This window comes from Anser anser (assembly GCF_964211835.1).
Source record: "Anser anser genome assembly, chromosome: 18".
NCBI classification, from domain to species: Eukaryota; Metazoa; Chordata; class Aves; order Anseriformes; family Anatidae; genus Anser; species Anser anser.
In genome coordinates, this window is record NC_139739.1 from 9,255,984 (window position 1) to 9,278,431 (window position 22,448).

Sequence of the window (22,448 nt, forward strand, 5' to 3'; positions counted from 1 at the left end):
TCAACATTTGCTGACATTTACAAGGAAGATGTGGTACCTGTCCTATATATTAGGCTGAACTTCAACAGAACTGGAGAGTCACGTTCCCTGTCACACACACATGCCACAGACATATTGTTATACAATTTCATAGGCCAAATACCTATTTTGCTACATAGGAAACACTAAACTAATAAAACTGAGTCCTCTGCAAGTCAGACTGAGCCACCTCCCAAAGCTTTTCCTGTTCCTCACAACCTGCACCTGACCTTTACTACCACCACCAGGAGCACCCACGACTCTCCAGAGCACTGCTGCAGGAACACATTGCTCACACACTGAGTCCCTTTGCAGCGCTAGGGCATGGAACAACGACTCTAAGCGATGCAAATCCAAAACCCTGGTGCACTAACTCACTGCACTTATTAAACAGCTTACTTATCACTTAACATAGGATTCATCTTGCTTAGCCGTAGCTAGCATTAGAGATCTAATTTTATGACAAATAATCGCCTGAGCTCCCCCTACAGTCCAAAAAGGAGTAGCTTCACATACACATCCCATCCAAGCACATTCTAAATTTAGATTATCTGCATTCTGGAAGTGCTGTTCCAGTGTGCACAGCCTAACCTAGCTGTGTAAACATTCAGCTTCTACTGAACCTCACAAGTGTTTATATTTTAATTGAAACAGTTAAATGGCACTGCCTTCTGAAGACATGAACCTTCTGTTACCAAGACTTTCTTCCAGAGAAGATCTGTAAAGTGAAAATAACAGTCCACATACTAACAACTTTCAAAGCGCTGCTGTATAGCTTTCCGTTTATAATCCTTAACATATACCAGTCACTGCGCATCGGACTTCAGCAGTCCCTGGGTTATTCACATGATAGCAAACCTAGTTACTAACACTACGTATCCAAAAGGAAGGATTTATCCCCCCTGTGCTATGCAGCTTCACCAGCTGATGCAACCACAGCTGTGGATGCTATTTATCTGTAACACGATAAACTTAAATACAGATTTTGCAACTGCCCAACTCCAGCATACACAACATTATTACTATTTCAAGCTGTGGCTACTATCCTGTTGACAACCCTCAATAGCACCAGTATCTAAATACTTTTATAAGAAACCATATAAAACTCAACACAAGCCCTGGTGCTTGGTAAAAAGCATCTGGCAAATATGTAACTAAGTTTTGACTCATCTCACGCAGCTGTACAACCTGGACGACACACACATATAAGCCAGGAAGCCGTGCCACCCGGGTTGAACGCCAGCGACTTATCGCTTTACGACTCGGACTCCAGCTTCCTGCTCGCAGAGCCCAGGGCGGAGCAGCCTCCAAAGACATGACCCAGGCGTGTGCGGCCGCAGCCGGGGAGCTGGCAGGGAGCGGCAAAGCAAAGGCCGAGACGAAGGGCTGACACGCAGCCCCTCTCTCGTTTGCTCCTTCTCAAGGGAGGAAAGCTTTTCACCAGGCAGCACAGGCCAAGTGCCAAAGCTGAGCTCCTTGCACCCACAATGGCTGCTGCATATCCTCCCATCCATTTCTATTCTTCACGTGCCTCGTTTCGGGGCAGTGCTGGAACAAGTGAGAGCATGCTGCAGCTGCCGTGAGGAAAGCAGCCAGCTCCTGGCAATAGCTGCATCCCACAGAGGGCTGTTTCTTCACGCAAGCATTGAAAAACAACTGCCTACTCCATCAGCTCCCTCCATCCTCATTACACATCCTTGCCATGCTGCCCGAAGGCTTACCCCATCCAGGGTTATTCCTCCAGCACTTCCAGAATTGTTCACCTATGGCTGTTCTGCAGGCTGCTCTCAGCATATGCGTACGTACGCAGAAACTACGCACACAATGCTACCGGCAAACGTCCTAATTACAGCCCTAAATAAAAGGCCGATTTGAAGTTTAAAAAGGATGTTTTATCAGTAGCTTCATGTTGCTGTGGAAACAAGATTCCAAGGGCATGCCCAGGGATAAGAACTGTTCTGAAATACTGAATTTTGTAGCTTGCAGCTAGGAGAGGGAAGGAAAAAAATAATTCCCAAACAAACTGCTCTGTGAAGATCTTCAGTCTTCTCATTCGGTCTACATTTAGCTCAATCGCAGATATTTCCACAACATGCTGACATTTATCAAGTTACAATGCAAATAGCTTAAACTTATTTTTAAGACTGCTGTAAGAAAAATAACACCATATTGTGATGTAGTGAACCAACAGTACCGTAACAGGCTGCTCACCACGATTCCTAGGGGCAAGGGAAGGCAGCGTTATGAGGTGTAGATTTCTGGAGGGGGCTGCCTGGTTGGGTGCTCTGTGCTTGTTTTTTGTTGTAAACAATCAGATTCTTCAGAATAATTAGTTCCTCATTTCAGATGAAAAAATACATGGAGCAGCCACCGTACATTATTCTTTATCCAAAAGCAAAGACTAGAAACAGGATAAAAGCAGCCAAGTTTCAGGACATCCAAGCATGTGTCATTTTTATAACATTGAATACACTTCTTGTCCCCCAATTGTAAACACCTAGGGTTAAATAGAAGCCTTTGACACTTTGTTCCACTTATTCATAATATTTTTGAAAATAAATAAGCATGTTATTCATTAAAACTTTTTTTTAGTACTACCTTACAGAATCAGCACTTGCTTTTAGAAGAAACATGCACATTTACATCAAGGTGTATTTGCCTTCTTTCAGTGCACCTCAGTCTATGAAAAAACAACCAAGTTATCCTCAGAGTTTTCATCTTAGTGATTGGCTTTTTCTAAAAGATTATCTTAGTAATGCAACATTTCCCAGGCTTCTCAGTTGTGAATTCAAGAAGTATAATTATTTCACATTACATAAAAAAATGGGCGATACTCAGTGGTAAATCCAGGATTCACAGCTGTTTCTGCAGATTCTGTCCCCAAATCTTAAGAATTCCCACCAATTCTCACAGGAAATATGGACAGTGATGTATCTTGAATGTTTAAAGGAACAGTAGAAATAAAAAGTCTCATTATCAGAATTAACCACTTTAATTTTGAGAAGAGTCATTATCCCTCTCCTATGAAAGTGGAAGGAGAGAGTACTCTTTCCTGCTGCACCACGCATCAGTCTGACGAACTACAGAAACAAGGGTATCTTAGCATACTTCTACCTTCTTCCATTAAAGATTTTGTTTGACAGACTCTTAATTCCTATCATGGAGGAAATTTAACAGATCCATGAAAATGGAGAACTACTTAAATATCAAATTCTTGGGGAAAAAAAATCCCAGCCTTGACACTCTAGCTGCTTTTCAAACTACAAAAAGATTATACAGCTTTAAGAACACATGCATCTCATACTTTCTCATCCTATACAGAGGGAAAAAAAGTCAAATATGCTGGAATTCAGCACTTCTGAATTATCTGTTAGTATGCTACAGGCACTCCCCATTGATTATTAAAAAACAGCTGTACCTGTCTTCTCAGTCTTTGTGAAACTCCCCTAAGCACTAGCAGCCTATAAGGACAGAAGATGCCAAAAACTTGAATTCAAAACTGAGATACTTCAGAGTAAGTTTGGGTACAAGAATTATACACTGAATTGCCATAAGTTTGAGTGTTTAAGAAATGGACCTTTTCTCACCCCTCATATCACTATGAAATACACAAAGTTTTCAAGAGTAAGCCCGAAGAAACGTACAGTGGGTCCTTCTAAATGTAGCTATACAATTACCTGATTGCTGAGTTTTCCACCATTTATAGTGTCGGAAAATTACCTCAAGTTATAAATAACAGGATGACCTCAGATTTATCTTAAGTCGTCTTTTTGTCAAGGAAAGAAAAGCCAAAGAACACGCACTGCTGTAGCATACGGCTGTCAGCAGGCACTGGAAGTCACCGTCTATTTCTCCCCATTTTCTCGCATCTCACGGTACAAAACAATGCAGAACAGAAAGACTGTGCAACAAGAGAACATTAAAAGAATTATTTAGTAAATGTGACCCAATTTCCAGTAGCATTAGCTCGGCCTTACGTGAACATTCCGAATGCCATGCTACTGGAAAACTTTTATTTAACATCTTTTGATTTGTCTGGATTCTAGTGCCACTGGATAAATTATTGGTTTGGGGCTAAGAAAATACAAATCTAAGTCTTTTAGCATGAGCCCTTTGCAACGCAACATCGTACTTCATAAACTCCTCATGAATTGACCCATGTTCTTACCCCCTTTTTGTCCGTTGTTCATCGCAAAATGGCCAAGTTCTAATTTTTATGTTTTAATATAAAGGATGACCTAAACAAGCTACTTTAACTCATATTTATTATAACATTGACTGCTTTTGTCTTCTCCAAAGAGGGGGAGAAGAATCTCATTTCTAAGAGTGTCCTTTATTTTAGCACAAGTGCGTAGCGAGATGTGCCCACAATCAATACAGACTGCGCTGTCATGCTTTTTGTTAACCTCTGCAGCTGGCTGGATTACAACATAACTGCATTACCTTCAGCTTTACCATCTACTTTTTCACCCATCTTTCCTACATCCTTCAGTATCAACCCTAGCATTAGAGGTTCCTGGCACAATTATGCCAACTCCCCCCACCCCTCCCCATGACAGAAGTGAATAATTACACTTGAGAGGTTTTACTCTGGCAGTTTCTGACCTAGGACAGGTTATTGCCCTTCACCTCACAAATTCCTAAGGCACTTCTGTAACCTCCTGGAAGAGATTTGTTTTCATTCATCTATTCAAATAATTCCATTAAGCTAAAAAGGCACAAATTTATTTTTCAGAATTTGAAAAGTAAAACCTGACAGAACCTTTCAAAGCATTATAATTTAAAACTATTTTCTATGCACATAATAATGACTTGATAGTTTAATTCCTTATTTCACTCCTAGGATTTTGAAAATAAGTATCTAGTCCTGCAAAATGGAGTCTGTTCAATAAATTACTTTTGCCAGAAGCTCAGTCAATTCGTAAGCCAAGGTGTGGCAGACCAGATGATCTGTGTTTTGTTACCACCTATTAAGCTAGAAGAGCAGAAATTCCAGAACTACACCTTAACATTACCATTAGAAAAATATTAGCTGTATTTCACCCAACGTTCTGTCTGTACTGTTTCATTAAAGCAGTTGTTTAACTTCATGGTGTTCTGATGAATCTTAGTTGCTCCAGGAAACCCATCACTTCTCTCAATTTCCTGTTTCTCCTGATACATATTTTTCTTTCTATGCATTTAGCTGCGTACCATGAGACTTCAAATCACCATGTGTGTCCATGCTGCTTTATATCACTTTAGTTCAAGTTGGTCTTCAGAAAATGGAGGCACTGAATAGTCTCACACGCCTTGCTATTTTGTCTACTTTTTGCCTTCCTGCTTCTCCTCCCATTTTAGATGTACAGGTTCTCTTCTACCAATTACTGCCTTTGATAGCATCTAAGCCAAATTTAACATTTACACAAACTTCACTGTTCTGTTCGAAGGCCCTTTGGCTATCCCTGAAACAAACCCCCCATTCCGAAAGCACCTACACTCTGTTCCAATGTTCTCCTTACATAACATTAAAACAATTTCCATGGGAATCAGTTCTGGGTAAAACTGTTAGAGCTTGACAGCATCTCAGACAACCTAAAGGCAAAGGGAATTAAAAGGAGCCGCTGTGGCTCACTCTTCCCTTTGTGCCTGACAATCCTGCCCCTTTCTTGCTGTTTCTTTGTGCCAAATCAGAGACCTGAAGCACCTCCAAGCCAAGTAGCTTAAGAATAGGAAGAGCAAAGCAGTCCTTTACCAGCGTATTCCTGTTCCCTTCCCGTGCCAGCACTGGCACTCACGTGGCCTTGCATTTGTCACATCAACTCGCTGTTTTTTTTGTGTGTGTGTGTCGTTGTTGTTGCTGTTTTTAAAGTAACTTTTCAGCCAAATCAGGTTTTGAACACTGCTCACAGCAGCTGCGCAAGCACCAGCACAAGGGAGGAGGAAGGAATTCCATGACCTGAGGCAGGGCAGGAAAGGCTGCCCCTTCAGAAGCAGCACAGCCGTAGATCAGCGTAAGTCAATCATGGAAACCACAGCTTCAGCTTCTAGCCAGGGCTGTCATAAAAACCCAGCCTCCACAAGCCAGCCAGTGAGGCGCCGACTTCCTCATCCGTACTTACAGCTTCACGGAGATGCAGCAAAAAGCAGCGACGGAGAGAAGACAGGTCAGTTACATAACAGGGCCAGAGCCTCCAGAACAACAACAACAAAGCCAGTGCAGAGCAGGCACTATAAATATTTGCAGAAAATATTTCCCCTCCTTCCTAGAGAGGAGGAGGGCACCACCAAGCAGCTGGGAGTGGTGATAGTAGCAACAAATTCCCCAACCGCGTTTACTCTTTTGCCTAATCAGGTTCTAATTTGACTTATATCCCAAATACTCTCCCCTAAAATCAGCTTGAGGAGAAGGAAAAAGATGCAAGATTCACAATTACTTTATTTTTCAGAAATATTATTTGATTCCACATATTATAAAATTTCAGAAGGGAATTCACAGTACTTCACTCCAGAAAGAAGCAACAAGAAAAATATGTATTTAAAAAAAAAAGCACTCAAAATCATCTGTGCATACCTAGAAGCACAGGTTTTCCTAAACCCACAGAAATGAAACTATCACAAAGCACTAAATAAAGTAAGCTCGTGTTTGCTGTCCTGCCATGGTTAGTTCAGTCTCCATTTGCAAAACAAAACACAAAACCACTAGCACTGAGTGTGCATGTCACTACTACCAGAAATTACTTCCCTTCACACCTTACTGTGCATTTTTTTGCATGTTTTTTTCCCCATCTTTTTAAAAAGACACGCGGGCTGTAAACCCTTACCCCTTAAACATATCGTTTTATGTTTTGTTCAGCGTATCTGCAGGAAGATGTCTTGGATACCGTAAGTAAAACCAAGGTATTCCACAATCACGAAACGCTCAGAAAAAATCCAATGTAAAGGTCAGTCTGAATATCACTTGCGGTACTTTGCACCATCCAAAAACCAACAACATTGGGCCAATTCGGGACTGAAGCAGTTTGGGGAGTACTGATCCGCGGTGCTCGGACAGCTTCCCATTTTACTCAGCCCACACTGGCGATATTTGGCGGAGGAACCACCCGCCCTCCAAACAAACAAGAAGGTACTGCAGTGACAGCTGCTGATTTTAAGGAAAACTGCAAAATGAAGTAATTACATATTATAAACTGTGAGCCTAATTGCAAGTTGTTGGTAGTTAAAACATACCCACAACAGAGACGAACACTTTCTACCGTGTAACAAAAACTCTCATTTGCATTCTAATCACCTCCGAGTACTTCACCCTCATGAAAATTCGGTTAAAATACAAAAGAATAGCTTCCAAGAGATGCGACTTTTCCCGTAACAGAACTTGGGTCGTTCCGAGTTTAGGCACTGCTAGGCAAGACAAGCATACAGCTGTGCTAAGAACCGGACTTTTGGGGACATTCTGCGCAAAGCCAGCAGCGTGTTCCTGCTGCAGCCTTCCTGCCAGCCCCACGGAGAGGCAGAGGGTGGGTTTAGGTTAGATATAAGGAAGAAATTGTTCGCTCTGAGAGTGGTGAGGCTCTGCAACTGGCTGCCCAGAGAAGCTGTGGCTGCCCCATCCCTGAAGAGCCCAAGGCCAGGCTGGACGGGCCTTTGGGACACCTGGTGTGGTGGGAGGCGTCCTGGCCATGGCAGGGGGCTGGGGAAGGTGGGCGTTAAGGTCCCTTCCTGCCCAAACCATGCGGTGATTCCAAAATTAGCTCCCTCCTGAAAAGGGGATTTGTTCGGAAACAAAAAACTCTAATAACTGACCTAACAATGAAGGGAATTTAGCTTTTACACAGACAAATCACCTGAAACAAACTACACATTGCTCCATTTCACTAACACTGTTAATTTCATTTTGCAACATATTAAAAAAAAAAAAAGGTAATTCTAAAATACACTGGTGCCACCACATACTGCATTTGAGCAATGTGGAAAATCAAAACTTAAGTATCATTAAAATCAGTTAATTTTTTTTCAGATGTTATTTGAAGAATTCCTAAAATACTTCACTTTAAGTGCAAGTAAAAGTGTTTTCTTGCAAGACAACATCCAGCTTCATCCACTAATAGTGTGTGCTTTCAGCTCAGCACAAGGCTAACCACGCACGGGGCTGCTCCAGGGCGGGCAGCCATCGGGTCAAGGAACGCGGTCGCTGCTGAGGCCACATCTGCAATACTGCGTCACGTTTCGCTCTCCCCCAGTACTGGAGCAAGTCCAGCAGAAAACCATTAGGATGTAAAGGGGCTGAAGGACATGACATACAAGAAAAAAATGAGGAAATTGGGTTTAAAAAAAAAAAAAAAGGAGGGAGGAAGGGAGGGGAAGGGGGGAAGGTGGCGGGCTGTCCTAAGCTACACAAAGGGATATTGCAGAGAAAAACTGATCCAGACTCTTCTCAGAGGTTAGAAAGTAAGAAGGAGAGACACCAATAGTCACAAGGTGCAGCAAGGGAAATTCTCACATTTATAAGTGCAAACGTTTCACCAGGCAGTTGGTTAAACACAAGGAGTTGCCCAGAGAACTTGTGGAATTCCCATCCCTGGAGATTTTGGAAACACTGAGCAGACAGCTTGAGCTGCTTGATCTGATTCTGAAGTCGGCCCTGCTCTAAGCAGGAGGTTGAACTAAATGACCTCAAGAAGTCCCGTCCAACCTGCACTATTCTGTGAACTATTCCACATCAAGATGCCAAAATATTATTAAATATCAAATGGATCAGTTAATTTCCTTTCTAGATCACTGCTGAAAGCTATGACAAAGCATCATTTTTTTAAAAAAAATCACTTTGTTGGCCAAGTACTGGTTTCCAGCTGGGGCTGAGCTGCACACCTTGACTGGCAGCACCAGCCCTTCCTCCAGGCCGCCACCCCACTGTCCTGCAGGGACGCGTTCCTGTCCACGAGAGCTACCAACAGATCCACCCATGAAACCAGGGCATCTGGCATGGCTCTTCTCACGTGTGACCTCCTGACCTGGTCTCTTCCTCAGCAGAGCAGCATGCAGCATTTCTTAGCTCTAGCAAAATACCAGTGTTTAAGAAACATGAAGAACCTTTCCATCTTTAAGACCTCTACCATCTGTCAGACTCAATGGAAGGCAGGCAGCAGGTTTAAGAGCCGTATGTAGGGGTGCAGGAGACAGACTGACGCAACCACATGCAGTTACTAACACATAAGCCTTATTTCCTTAATACATCGTGCTAAAAAACCCACAAGTTATCTGTTTCTGTGGGCTGAACCATGCCACGTTAAGAAAACGTGAATTCATTTATGAAACGCAAGCGTCCCTGAGCTGCACTCTCCAACTCTCAGGCCAGTATCCCATTACTTTGGGCAGAGAGGAGAAGTTGCAACCTCTCACCATAAACCTTCCAGACAGCCCTGATAGGAGCAGAGAACGAGCAGCTGCTGCCCCAGCCCTGCTGCCTGCCTGTGGTGCCACTGGGGTGAGCAAGCAGAGCAGCTCCAATGCTCCTTCTTGTCCTTCTTGTCTCCGGGTTAAGCCAGCGCTGGAGGCTGGGGTGACTGAAGGGAAATGCTTACCTGCCTTCTCCCCAGAGGGAACAAGCTGATAACCAGCCACCAATTACATTCCCTCATTCTCTACTCTGATCCTTGCACTAACGAGGATGAATTAGGGTTGGCGGACTTGTATCAGCTCTGTCTGCCTTATCACGCAGACCAGAACGCGCTAATTAACAGGTATCGACACCTATGTGCAACCTGCGCTCCCTAGAAGTGCTTATAAACAAGACACAAAGCCATCCTCGCTCCATCATTACAGTGTACCCTCTCCAGATCAAAGGACTAATACACAAAAAAAATTTCAGGCTGCCCCTTGCCACTGAGCGGTCGCCCCCAAATCACCAATCTGCCCCTCACAGAGGGATGGCATATGCTACCTTTTTGTCTGATTTGGACAGTCTTGAAAGAAAATATTAAACACATCTCACAACACAGTAAAATTCAGGTTGAGAAAGGCAAGATTTGAACTTCAAGACCATTTTCTTCTGACTGCATTCACCTTTATTATTTATATGCAGGATTTGCAGCAGTGATAACACTGCGCTCACATAAGCCTGATAACAAAAAGGGCTTCCAAAAACCAGAACATAAAACAGAACATCCTTATCGCATTCCCATTAACCATTTCTTTCCAGAAGTGACTTGTTTTAAACCGTCAAGCGGTCGTCTTGCCAACTTACCACCAGCCAAACGGATGAAGAACAATACACGCTGGAAATATAATGCTCTATACAATCCCATTTTTATCACTGTTTCAGTGTGTTTAAAATACAGCCTGCTAACAGGCCTCCTTGAAAAAAAATGGGGAGGAAGAAGCAGCTTCAGAAACCTTTCACAGTTTGTGTTTTAGTTCTGAAACTTTCAGTCTGAAAGTCATTTCTAGCTGACTCTCAGGTCGATAATCCCCTACCACTGGAAGAAAGGGAACGTCACAAGAACTTCACACCTAAACCCCTGAAAACAACTCTTAAGCAAAAGAAAAGAAGAAGAAAAAAATAAACACATTTGCATGTATGTGGATAAATTAATTTTGAGCAACAAACATGACAGTATGACTAAATAATTGCTCAAAGAATGTCCTGCAGTCCTAGAAAGTGCTGAGGATTTCAGCTGAGGCTTGGTTTGCACTGCGCTCATTCCCTAGTTCCACATGCAAAAACACTGAAAGCAAAAAAAACAGTTCAGAAGGGGATGCTCGCATGGATATGCACTAATTAACCACTTCACCCCCAGCAGCAAAAGTGCTGAGTAAGACACAAGCCTCCACCAAAGGATGAACATTTTTGGCAGAGTTTAACTGGAGGACATTAAGGTGGGGGGGTTGCCTGACAATATGCTGTTCTGCTGACAAACTGCAACCACAGCACAACAGTAAATGCATTGCTCTGTTAAGGTTTTTTATTTCTTTTTTAACTGCAAACCCAATTAGGTTAAAAATGACTGCAATGGAGAAAATGGAGATAAATCCTTGAACGCCTTTAAGGGTTTTCAAATCCAGATGAGAGCACATTCGTGTGCAGTGTATTCAGTCAACATTTCCCTCTGTTTCCTGTGCTGTTATTTTAGGTTTTGATCAGTATTTGTCAAACATTATTCAGTGCTGCAAAATCAAAATGGAAGGCTGACTGTAACAGCAGTATCCTAAGAATACTTAATTTGCCCTTTTTTGCAGTAATACAATTAAAGTATTTTTATTTTGTTATAAACTCCCTAATTCGATAATCCAGAAATATGCACGTTAGGAAAAACAAGGAAGAGAGTGAAGGATTTTAAGAGTTAAGTCACTTGTTTTCCACCTTGTGCCTTACAGCACAATGCACTTGTAAGTAACGAGCATCTCCCCAGTCACACACATTAGCTGAAGGTCTAAAAGAAAGCCATTAAGGCCTGCTTTGCTGTCCTTCGTTTAAGTGTACAGATTTAAATGGATTTTACACTAGTGGGAAATGTCTCCACCTGCACCCTGACAGCTTGCCCTCTACCACCCCCCACCCCAAAGGGAGATGCTTCTGCAGATGCTCACTGCATTAGCAATCAAAGCAAGGTAAGAAGCAGGCAGCATTAATCTGCACAAGCTATACCCCGCTGATCTGTAAGTAAAGCTACTTAATCATAGTAGCTTGTGTGCTATGCACTACAGCACATTACAGTTGCTATGGCATTTAGCTAGAACATGTGCATCCAACACTTTCCTTATTGAGTACACAGCATAAACTGAGACTTTGTTCCCTGTCATTTCACACCCAAGGCAGAAGATCAATAGTCTTGCACAGCACACCAAATTTTGTATTTCCAATTAGTATCTCTAGAGGAGAAAATGCAAGAGCCAAATACATATTTCAACTACACTGGAGATTTGTATTTTTAAACAACTACATGCAGTGTCCAAAGCAGACACGATTTATTACAGTTAGTTTTTAACTTGCAGATAACCTTCTGCAGTTTGGGAGAAAAAACGGTTTCAGTACCAGAACCGAGCAACATATGATTTGGAGGGGAAGCAAGTGACCCCGTTTTCCCTGTATCTGCTCACCAGCATAGTGATGCCAAAAAAGGGCATCCACTGCCATCATGCTGCTTCTTGCAATCTGTGATCGGTGGTGAAATACTTCAGCTTTCACACGATGCCTGTGTTACCGCTTTCTAACGCCCCGTTGATACGAACAGGACGGTGCACAGCACACATATCGAAAGCTCCCACGTACTTTCCTAGATCAGACTGCAAGTGTAAACCAGTGCAGTTAGCACCGAGGTTATCTGTGCTGGCTTAGCTGTGCTAGCTTGGGTGATAAAGGACACAATAACAACATTTGTACCACAAGCTTCAACAACGCAAGTTTTGGACTGGACATGTTGTTGTGACTTCTAACACTAAACCAGTAATAAGGTTATTTTTACCCCGTAAACAGCATTTTTGATTAATACCTTGGAGATTGTTCCCACAACAGAAAAGTGAAGGCCACAACTCAGAACTTTCTAACAGAGGCTTATCTCTCAGCTAAGCTCGGGCCTAGATGAAAGCTTCCATTCTGAAAGGCAGGATGACTTCATCTCAATAGCCCAGCACAATTCAGTGACTATATACAAAAACCTATAGCTATAAAAATCTGCAACATATAGCTGAAGGCTGTGAAGAGCCTTTGTTAAGAAATGTACTGGTTTACAAAAGATTAAACATCAGAGAGAGAAATTAATGCTGATACAGCTTTCATAAAGTCATGGCCCATAAACCTCATTTAGCACCTCAAAAAACGTGCCGAAAAAACAGCAGCAGTGTTAGAACAAAGTTGGTAGAGCAACATCAGAAAAAGTTTTCCATCTGAATCCCTTCAGTTATTGCAGAAACAAGTTTCTTTAACTACTGAGGAAGACGGAATGAGAAACCCTAGGCGAGGTCACTGCGCACGCCAGGCATCACCCAGTCAGTAGTTACGCTATCTCGCAGCAGCATCTCAGCTCACCCCAGCGCATCTAGGCTACTAAAAAAAAAAAAAAAAAAAAAAAGCCACCACCATCTCACCACCGTTCTTTAGAATTTGGCAGCTCATCCATTTAGCTCCCTAAGGCTGATGTTAACCGAAGCAAACGCCCGGTTGCTTGTCAGCGGGACTCAACACAAGTCCTGGCGATATAAAATACCCGAGAGGGGCCGAGGAGCGGTTCCACCTGCCCGCGGGTGCCCGCACACAACGCCCGGGCAGGCCGGGCGGAACACACAACGCTCCCTGCGAGGGGCCGGGCAGGGGCAGCACGCCCAGACCCCTTTTTCCGGGGGGACCAGGCCGCCGGGCAGCCCCAGGACGGGCACAAGGCGAGGTGCGGGACCCCAGCGGCACCCTCCGGCCCTCCCAACCCCGCGCCCTCCCTCACGGCCGCGGTCCCCTCACGGAGCCGGGAACCGAAGCGCGGGGCCGGGCCCGGCCGCGCTCAGGCGGGCGGGGAGCGGGAGGAGGCGGCGGGGCGATGCCGGGGGGGCCGGGCAGGGCTGCGGGGCTGCCCCGGGGCCGCTCCCCGCGGCCAGGGCGGGCCGTGAGGGAAGGGAAGGAGGCGAAGGGAAGGGAGGGGAGGGAAGGGCTCGGGCGCTGCCCCGCCGGGCCGGGCCGCGCCGCCGGCACTCACCACACCATGCCGTAGGCCCCCTCGCCGATGTAGGAGAGGTTGGTGTAGCGCGGCCCCACGTCGAACACCTGGCCCCGCACCATCTCCGGGCCCCCGGCGTTGGCGGAGCCGCCCGCAGCCGCGGCCCCCGACACCGCCGCCATGTTGTGTCCGCGCCGGGAACCGCGGGCACCGGGCGCGGGGGGGGGACGGGAGGAGGAGGATGAGGAGAGGTGGGAGGGAGGACGGGGGGAGCGAGCAGGAGGAGGAGGAAGAGGAGGGCGGCCGGGAGGACGAGAGGCGTCGCCCGCTCCGCAGCAGCGCCCGCCGGTCCCCGGGCCCCGTCAGCGCCGTGCCCGCCGCGGCCGCTCTGAGGAGACGCCGCCGGCCGCGCGCGCGCGCATCGAGCGGGGCGGGGGGGGGGGGGGAGGGGAGGGAGGGGAGCGGGAGGCGGGGCCTCGCGCTGAGAGGGGCGGGGCCTCGCGCGGAGGGGGCGGGGCTGGGTGGGGACGGGGCGGGGCCTGGTAGAGGAGAGGGGCGTGGCCGAGGACTGCGGTAACCGCAGCCGCTGGGGAGGGGGCGCGGCGGGCGGGTCACGTGGTGGGCGCGGCGGCGCTGCGGGCGGCCCGCCGCCATTAGAGGCGTGAGGGGGCGGCGGGGCAGGAAATGGAGCCCGGGCCGCGGCGGGGGTCGGGGGGCGGCTCAGCGCGGCCGGCCCGGGGGCAGCAGGGGCGAGCCCGTCGCGGCGCCTCCTCGCAGCGCGTGGTTGTGCAGGCGCTGCTTAGCGCTGTGTTTACACAGAGCTGTGCTCGCTGCTGCCGGCTCCCCGTGCAGGCACGGCTGGGGCTGGGAGGTGAAGGCGCTGCTGGCCGTGGTTCCTCGAACCACCGTCCGCCTTTCGTCTGCTCCCTCACGGCTCGCTTCTCCCACAGCAGCCTTCCCCTGAGCCACAAGTTTACAAGAGTTAAGCAGAGGTGGGAACTCCACTGATTTCGTTCTGCAGTTCTGTAACCATCGTGTCTTACAGTGATTTTAAAGCCAAAAATCAGCCCCGCTCTGAAATGCCCCAGCTCCTTAATTTAAGTAGTGCTGCTGGAGCTGTGCTCTCTCCCATTTCTTCCAAAATTCAGTCAAATAAGTATTTGCACACATCTTCGTGTGCCTGCAGCTACACATTCGTACCCGTCCTGAGGGCCAAACCCTGTCTGAAGACCCCAGCACGGAGTCATCTGCTTACCCCATCGTGCTTTACCCCATAAACAGGCACTAGTTTGCATTCCCAATTAACAGCGCTCACCCAGAAGCTGTTAGATGACAGTCCAGTTCCTCCGAGGTTCTCAGCACTTGTACTTTGCCCTCTTTTTCAACGTTTTTCTCAGCTCTGACACTATAGTCCCTTTCTGCTGACATTGCTCCTATTGCCATCTGTGCCGCCCATCCTGCTGCCTCCCACCTCTCTGCCTTCAGGGCACCCCTGTGGGTGCACTCCATCGCCCTCCTCCTCCTCCCAGCTGACAGAGGTCACCTGAGGCATCCCACCTCCTGTCGCTTCCTTTGACGCTGACCAAACACTCGCAATTTACTGTAGCTGGTTCCAGGTGCTGTACAATCTCCAAGTTACAACTTATTAATATCCCCCAAAGCATCGGGCTCCGTCTGACCAGAAGTCGAGGGAAGTCACCAGTTTCATTGCGCAGGCGGTTGGCCATCCACAGCCCAAGGACTCCCCTTTGATGCAACCCTACCCAGCAGGTCAGGGTTTCAGTTTGATGGAGTGAAAGCTGTCACGGAGGGCCAGCAAAATCTAATAAACTCCTCCATATGTTTAACAGACATTCAGCTATACAGCTTTTTTGTTGTGTATTTGAGGGGGATAGTGCTTTCAATTTATTTTTCCTTGCATTTTTTTCACGATGCATTCTTCTGCACTTTAGAAACCCAGCATTATTTTTCTCAGAAATTTTAGACAGCAGTAAATGTGAATAGATGTTTAAATTTTCTGAAAACAAGTAAAATAAGATTTAAAAGGTTCTCAACTCCAAAAATGAATTTATGGTTACAGTTCTGATTTCTTACATAAATAAATCTGTCATCAGCAAATGCAAAACAAATGATTATAGGGAAGCTAGTTTAAACACAACCTGTCATAGCAAAATTTAATTAAAAACTGGTGTGTATCTACATTATTTTCTACCTTCACCAGGACGCATCAGAACAAAAAGAAAACCAGCCAGGCAGACCAGGAAATTGTGGAAAGACCAGCAGCACCTTTGAATGCTGTGTTCAAATATGTCCAAGCCAACTAAACCCAAATAAGCAACCAAAAGGCTATGGCGTACTTTGCCAACAATTTCTCTTCTGACAGAACTTAGCATACATATTTCAATGAAGCACTGCAGTTAGCAAGTTAGGCAGACTGGATAGAAATGTTATCAATTGCTTCTCAGCCTACTTAAATACACTGCCATTACCTGCACTTAATGTTTGGTCTTTTACTTTAGCAAGGTGACATTAGAGACTCAATTCTGAAAAGAATGTAAATGTGTTTTAAGAAAATTATTAGTTTGATGATCAAAATAATGGCTTATGTTGGGGGGACAGGTGATACTACAAAATGACAGCAGATAATGAAAAGCAGGGGGGGAAAAACTGTTTCCATGCCTCAAGCAGAAACAAAAACACTGCTAAGAAGAATTTCTCCAAAGAGAAATGCAGTACCTTCTGTTTGAAAGCTATATTAGGAAACAGCTAAGCCATACAACAGGTCAGTTTAAATATGCCATGGTTTGGACCATCTCCATCTTCATATCAAGTTCAGGAGTCACATGGATGAGTTCATTCTACAATCAGGTTCTGCAAATTCTCTGTACAGTTATACACATCTACTTTAACTGTTAAATTTGTGTTCTGTAAATAGGTCTCTCGAAAAGCAAATGTCATACTAGGAAAGGCCCTATGAGTCCTGGAAACAGCATGATCAGGTTTAGGCAAAGAACAAACAACACATAACTGCCCTACAGTGTCATATTTTATTGGGGGTGGGAGGGGTTCTATTTTTCTTTTGAAAATTAAAGCTACATCTCCTAAAATCATCACCACTGTGATAGTTGTATTATTTGCGTGGAGACATTGAAGATGCAGCTTTTATGGTATCTGCTGCAGGAGTATGGCATTTGCTTTCAGAGTACCTCAGAATGACCCTGACCTGCCACCCTCATCATTGAAACAAATTGCAGGCATTAAGTATATAAAACAATTTTCCCAGCATTAGTTAAAGAGACCGCAAGCCTCTGTGCGGGGGAGAAAAAGAAAAAGGAGAAATAAGACATGTAAGATGTTTCATAAAGATATATTTTAACTTCTCAGGCACTCAGGAACCATGGTGATGTATGAGACACAAACTTAAATTGCTTAGATATGAGCTCTGATCCACTGGGAACTACCCTAAGATTCATAAAGAGCATCAGATGCTAATAACTTCTAGGCAGTACCTACCTGGGCTTGATTTAACCGGTAACATACAGCCAAAATCCCTTGAGACTAATTTTCATTTAAATGTCGGCCACTGCTTTGACTGTATGAAGTGACCTTAGCATAAATGAGAATCTCTCTGTAATCTTATGCTGCTGGGAAGTTAAAAGTTTCATGCCCAAAGTGCTAGATAACTTGATGCCAAAACAAATTTAATTCTTTTTTCCCCCATTCAATATTCTGACTGAATTTGCAGGAAACTTATGGTGGCTTATACCTTATGGGCTTCAAATTAATAAACAGATTGCTATGTTTGTTTTGTGCATGCCAAGGGGAGCACAAAGGATTATTAATTGCAGAACTATTCTGTCAGAAACAGCCTTGATTTTGCACTGGGTATCATTCTGTCACTGTCACACTGTCAGCGTTGTAGGGGATGTATCATCTATCATGTTCTTGTTAGATGTGCTGTTCACAAATATGATATAGTTTGAAAGCTCAGGTACAATTTCAACTCATTTTTGTGTTCTTTAGTTTCATGCAAGTAGTTTACAACAACTATATTATAAATATTTTAGAAGGGATCCATTTTACAGCAACTTTAAAAGCTTATTATATAATTCTAACAATTTAAACTAATATACTGACATTTTGCTGCTAAGTAAAATTAAGTTGCTTTTATTTTTCAACTGCAGTAGCAGCAGTATCCAGGCACTGTCCTGCACTTCAGTAATGGAAATTTCCCAGCTTCAAAGCACGCTCTGTCTCAGTCAGCTGCAATAAAACTGAGTGATTTCAATATTGTTGTGTGCTTTACTTGTTCTCAGTTATCTGAAGCTTGTATCTTTTGAAAACCGACTTCTCCTCATGAGCTTGCTTCATCTCGCCCAAGACTTAAAATTCAGTAAACAAGCTACAGATGATAAAAGAATTGAACGAGACTAAGTTATTCTACAGGACTGGCAAAACAAAACACATGCACAGCCACTATTTAGATGGAATGTTAGAGAGACTTGTGAGGATGTTGCTGAAATCCTGCTACATTAACATTTTTCTTGTGCCAAAGCTTTATGCACTGAAAGGCTATAAAGCTTTTACGAAATTGATTTAGCTAGTGTGTAATATCAGTCTCTTGATCTATTTCTGAAATCATTGATTGTTAGGTAAATACAATAAAATACAGAAAAGAGACAAGATTATTAGAAAACTTCACAAGTCTCATGATTTACAAACACTAAAATATGCAGTCTGTTTCCCCCACTTGCTCTCAGTTCAGCTGTTGGCAGGACAAGCGATGCATCCAACAAAGGCAGAAGTCAAAGAATGTAAAAACAGAATCACTGAGGTTTTATGTTGCCTAGATATTGCAGCAACTCTTGTTTTCAATATTTCTTGCTTATAGCTGAGGGCAGAGGAGAAAGCATCAGTCCTGATATCTACACCCAATTGCATCTGGCTTTGTGCAAGTGAAGCATTTGGAAGACAGAGAAGTCCCTTCACTGAGAACCAGCTTGGGAAATGATACTAAACCTTCAAACAAGACCTTACTAGGACTTCCTTTAAAGTGATGATGTTGTCACTTCGGGTGGTTTGTCACAAACACATATCTAATGATTTTGTGGTGGCACAAGTATAATTCCTAGCTGTCTGCTTACTTTAAGTGACGGGAACTGGCTGAACAGAAACAAGGCACAGGAAGCAGTACGCTAATGGCATTCTAAGATTTTCACATAAAAGCCACTGGGGTTCTAAATTCAGCCGATACTGATACATCAGATTGCCTTGGCACAGCTATTCTGAATATAGGTTTCCACATACGAACAGACATACTTAGCTTTTTTGCTGCTAGTCTTGGCAGATAACAAGACCTGACTGGAACCAGGACTGCCGTTCTTCCTGTACAGGGCAGACCCGGGCCTTGCTGACACTGCGTGGCAGGACTGCAGAAGAGGCACCTCCAGATTTACAGCTGAGACACATTTCAGGTTCCTGCAGGGAAAATCTGCATCGTTGCTCTCTAAGCTGCACCTGTGCTGTGGGAGGGATGGTGTCAGTCACTTCTCCTTGCACTCTGTTCAGCCCACTGACCAAAGAGCCCAAAGAGTCTGTATTGCATATTTTTAAAGACATTACATCAATTAGACATCAGTTTCCACAGTCTGAAACTGGCAAATCAACATGCATTTTTAAAACAACCAATTCTTTTGCAGTTTTGCATATCTATAGCAGAAATGAGCTCTACAGACAAGAGATTTCCTGAAGGAAGTGGTGTCACAGTATGTTGAAAAAAAGAGCCAAGCTGTTGGAATCTGTGTTGCGTTACGTGGGTAATGCAATACCTCTGAGTGCTTCCTGTTTATCCACAGAGAGAGTTTTTACCACATCATAGAACTTGCAAGCATTTGATAATAAACACTAAGAAAAAAATATATATATCCAAATATACAACCCCCTGTGGCATCTGTCCTTATAAACAAAAGAAGGTTTTCATGATATGTATCAGGGGACTACTCATGTGAGAAGCAGATTTCGAGGCCCAGCTCATGTCCCACTGAAATCCATGACACATCTCTCATTAGGTCATTGGACCACAGCGCATATATATATATATATATATGATATATAAATAGCAATATGTTTTAATGAGCAAATGTAATTTTTACTATCAGCATTTGTCATTTTTGTAAAGAACACAGGTATACAGAGAATGAACATCCACTGAAATGCAGCACAGAGCCTTATAAGAAAATGGCAAAAGTAGGATTTGCTTGTAACAACAATAATCTGCAAGTGCTGAGGTACCTAATCAAATATACAAATTGTGCAGATGCTCGGAGCAGTGCTGTCTTGCTGTGCAGCCTTTCTCACTTGACAGCTTTGTCTCAATTCTTCTAGATAAATTAACCTAGCCTGAAAAGGTAGAGTTGTGAAACAGAAGGGTGAAAAATTTTCAACACCAGCACTCTTTATGGTGCAACTTGCACCCAGAGCAGATAAGATCTTTGGCAAGGAAATACAAACTACTGAGACTGATTTAGGATGTTCTTGTGATCGTGGCTAGAACTTTGTCTGAAGCTGACATGCACATGGGGTTGGAGTCAAGGGGGCAAAATTCAAAGTTTCTACCAAACCCACAGGTAATAAGCATTTTGTTAGGTAACTATACAACAGTGCAGAAGACAGCCCACGTGCCTCATAGAGCTTCAGCACCGAAGGATGCTGGTTACGTTCAGAGCAGACTGTACATCTTTGTTCAAGCTTTCTGGGACAAATGAGAACAACTAAACTGCAGTTTCATATGGTAACCCTGCTGCATGGAAACTCAGGATGGGTAATGACTACATATAATTCTTCTTTAAATAGCTGTAACAGTGTAAGTGACAGAATTTTAAGTGTTATCAGTTAGACCAGGGGAAAGACTGAACCTCAGAAAGATGTTCCCTCCAGCCACCAGCACTAGATCTAGCTAAATTGAACATAATTAAGACATTTATAGCTTTTTGGATTTTGAAAGTTTTAACAATGGGAAAATTATCTGGCTTACTTTACCATTGTCTTGCCTGACATACAGTGGTTATTACTTTAGATATGCAGAGCCTAACAATAAAATACCTTTTTAAGTGCAATACATCCACTGTAATCAAGCACTACATTTATCTTATTGCATTACTGAGTCTCTGGGTCTTGTACAAATGACACAAAATTGTTGAGAGGATCTATGAGTGTCCTGCATCTCAACCAACTTTTTAATATGATGTCTTATTTCCCACTGTCATTAACAGAGCCAAAGTGAACCCCTGACCTGGATATCCTTTGACTGAAAGATCAACAGCATTGAAAAGTATTTTTGACTATTTGACAATAAGGGATGCTTTAAAAAAAAGGGGGGGAGGGGAAGAAAAAAGAGCAAGAAAGAAAATGCTGCTCTTCTTGAAGAATATGCCAAAACATCTGTAGAATGATGCTCTGCATCCAATTTTACAGGTACCGTTAATGGAGGTAGGGTAAGATTAAGCAATTAGGCTCTGCCAAACACTATGTATGGGAGAGCAGACAGCAGATGTCCAGCCACTTAGGCCTATGCCTTGCGCACCAGACCATGGTATGGAAATGTGCGTGGATATTTAATTGTAATTCAACTACAAATTGCTTGGAAGCAATTGTCTGGGAAGCCCATATGCTGCAGTGAGAAATGAGCGTTTATTAGCACTGTAGCTGTGCTGGCCTTTCCCGCAGAGAAGCAAAGTACCCCCTTCTACAGAAAATGGATTAAAAGGGGGCAGCATACCACTCTCACGTCCCATTTACCTTTGTGAAATGCAGCTGGATAAATGCCAATATGCGGATACATTTCCATCGTGAACTCTGAATAGCTTTTACTGCCGCTTGTCTCAAATAATAAAAATGCAGCAGCTGTCCTCTTATCAAATCCCAATTTGGAGAAATGTATACCTAAATAATGGAGATAAACAGGACTCCCCCTTCCAGGCCTGCTACCTGGATACATTAGAAAAACCGTTTGAGAGCTGGATTAGCAAAATGGGACCATTGCCCCATATTCCAGCATTTTCTCAGTGCTGTTGCAGCAGCATTCTGCAGTCATTCTGAACACGTCCTGTTTCCTTCTTGGTTCCTCTTCACTACTCTTACCCATGACAACACCCTCCTGGGCTCCTGCAGTCCCGCAGCAGTTCATTCCCTTCTCTGCCACGTGGACTGGCATTGCTGGATTGCCTCCCTTCACCTGTCCAGGCATCTTTCTTGATCAGTTCATGCTCATTTCATGCCCTTTTTAGTGAGGCACCACCTAGGAGACGAAGTGGGAGGTTAGGCCTAGGGTAGCAGCAAGGCATCCTCCAGAACACCCCACATCTGCAGCAAAAATCTGACATCCATGCTTCTCCCACTCATTGCAGTTCCAGTTTTGCTTCTCACAGTGTCTAACCCTTCTTCCCTCCTCGGCTGGTACTTCACTAATTTTTGCTGAATTCATTTTCTTACAGTTTATCAAGCTGCATAAACTCAAAGGGTCCAGACAAACACCAGACCTGTATAAAGAAAGCAGCAAGGCCGGGAGCAGAACTGCCCTTTTTGTTACGAGCAATTCATTAGGTCTGGCTCAGCTGCCATGTGATATCACTCTGTCAGTCTATTTTGTCTGTGGAACAGGGAGATTTGGCTACACTACTGGAAAGCCTTCAGACACCTCTGTTGCCTTTGCCATCCTTTGCTGCCCTTTTGCCCTTTTTGGCCAAAATGCAGGAAACAGTGATCATGACAGCAGTTTTATAGTGCCTTTCTTACTACCTCCTTTCCATT

General features: G+C 44.2%; 2 protein-coding genes across 6 annotated transcripts in view; both read right to left on the reverse strand.

Annotated features, from left to right (window-relative positions):
* MAPK1 (mitogen-activated protein kinase 1) overlaps window positions 1-14,122 on the reverse strand; it is a 36,134-nt gene extending 22,012 nt beyond the window's left edge. The window contains exon 1 of the mRNA XM_083803505.1: window positions 13,680-14,122. Within this exon, the coding sequence (XP_083659631.1) occupies window positions 13,680-13,822 (143 nt within the window). The 5' untranslated portion in view covers window positions 13,823-14,122. The remainder of the gene's footprint in view (window positions 1-13,679) is intronic.
* A 1,089-nt stretch (window positions 14,123-15,211) lies between these two features.
* PPM1F (protein phosphatase, Mg2+/Mn2+ dependent 1F) overlaps window positions 15,212-22,448 on the reverse strand; it is a 43,498-nt gene continuing 36,261 nt past the window's right edge. For 4 of the 5 annotated variants that reach the window (XR_014573511.1, XR_014573513.1, XM_083803651.1 and 1 more), the window contains one exon: window positions 15,212-21,936. Coding sequence is in view for 2 of the 5 variants with exons in the window: in XM_083803651.1 (XP_083659777.1) it covers window positions 21,922-21,936 (15 nt within the window). In the remaining 3 variants the exon portion in view is untranslated. The remainder of the gene's footprint in view (window positions 21,937-22,448) is intronic. The other variant, XR_014573512.1, reaches the window with a different exon arrangement.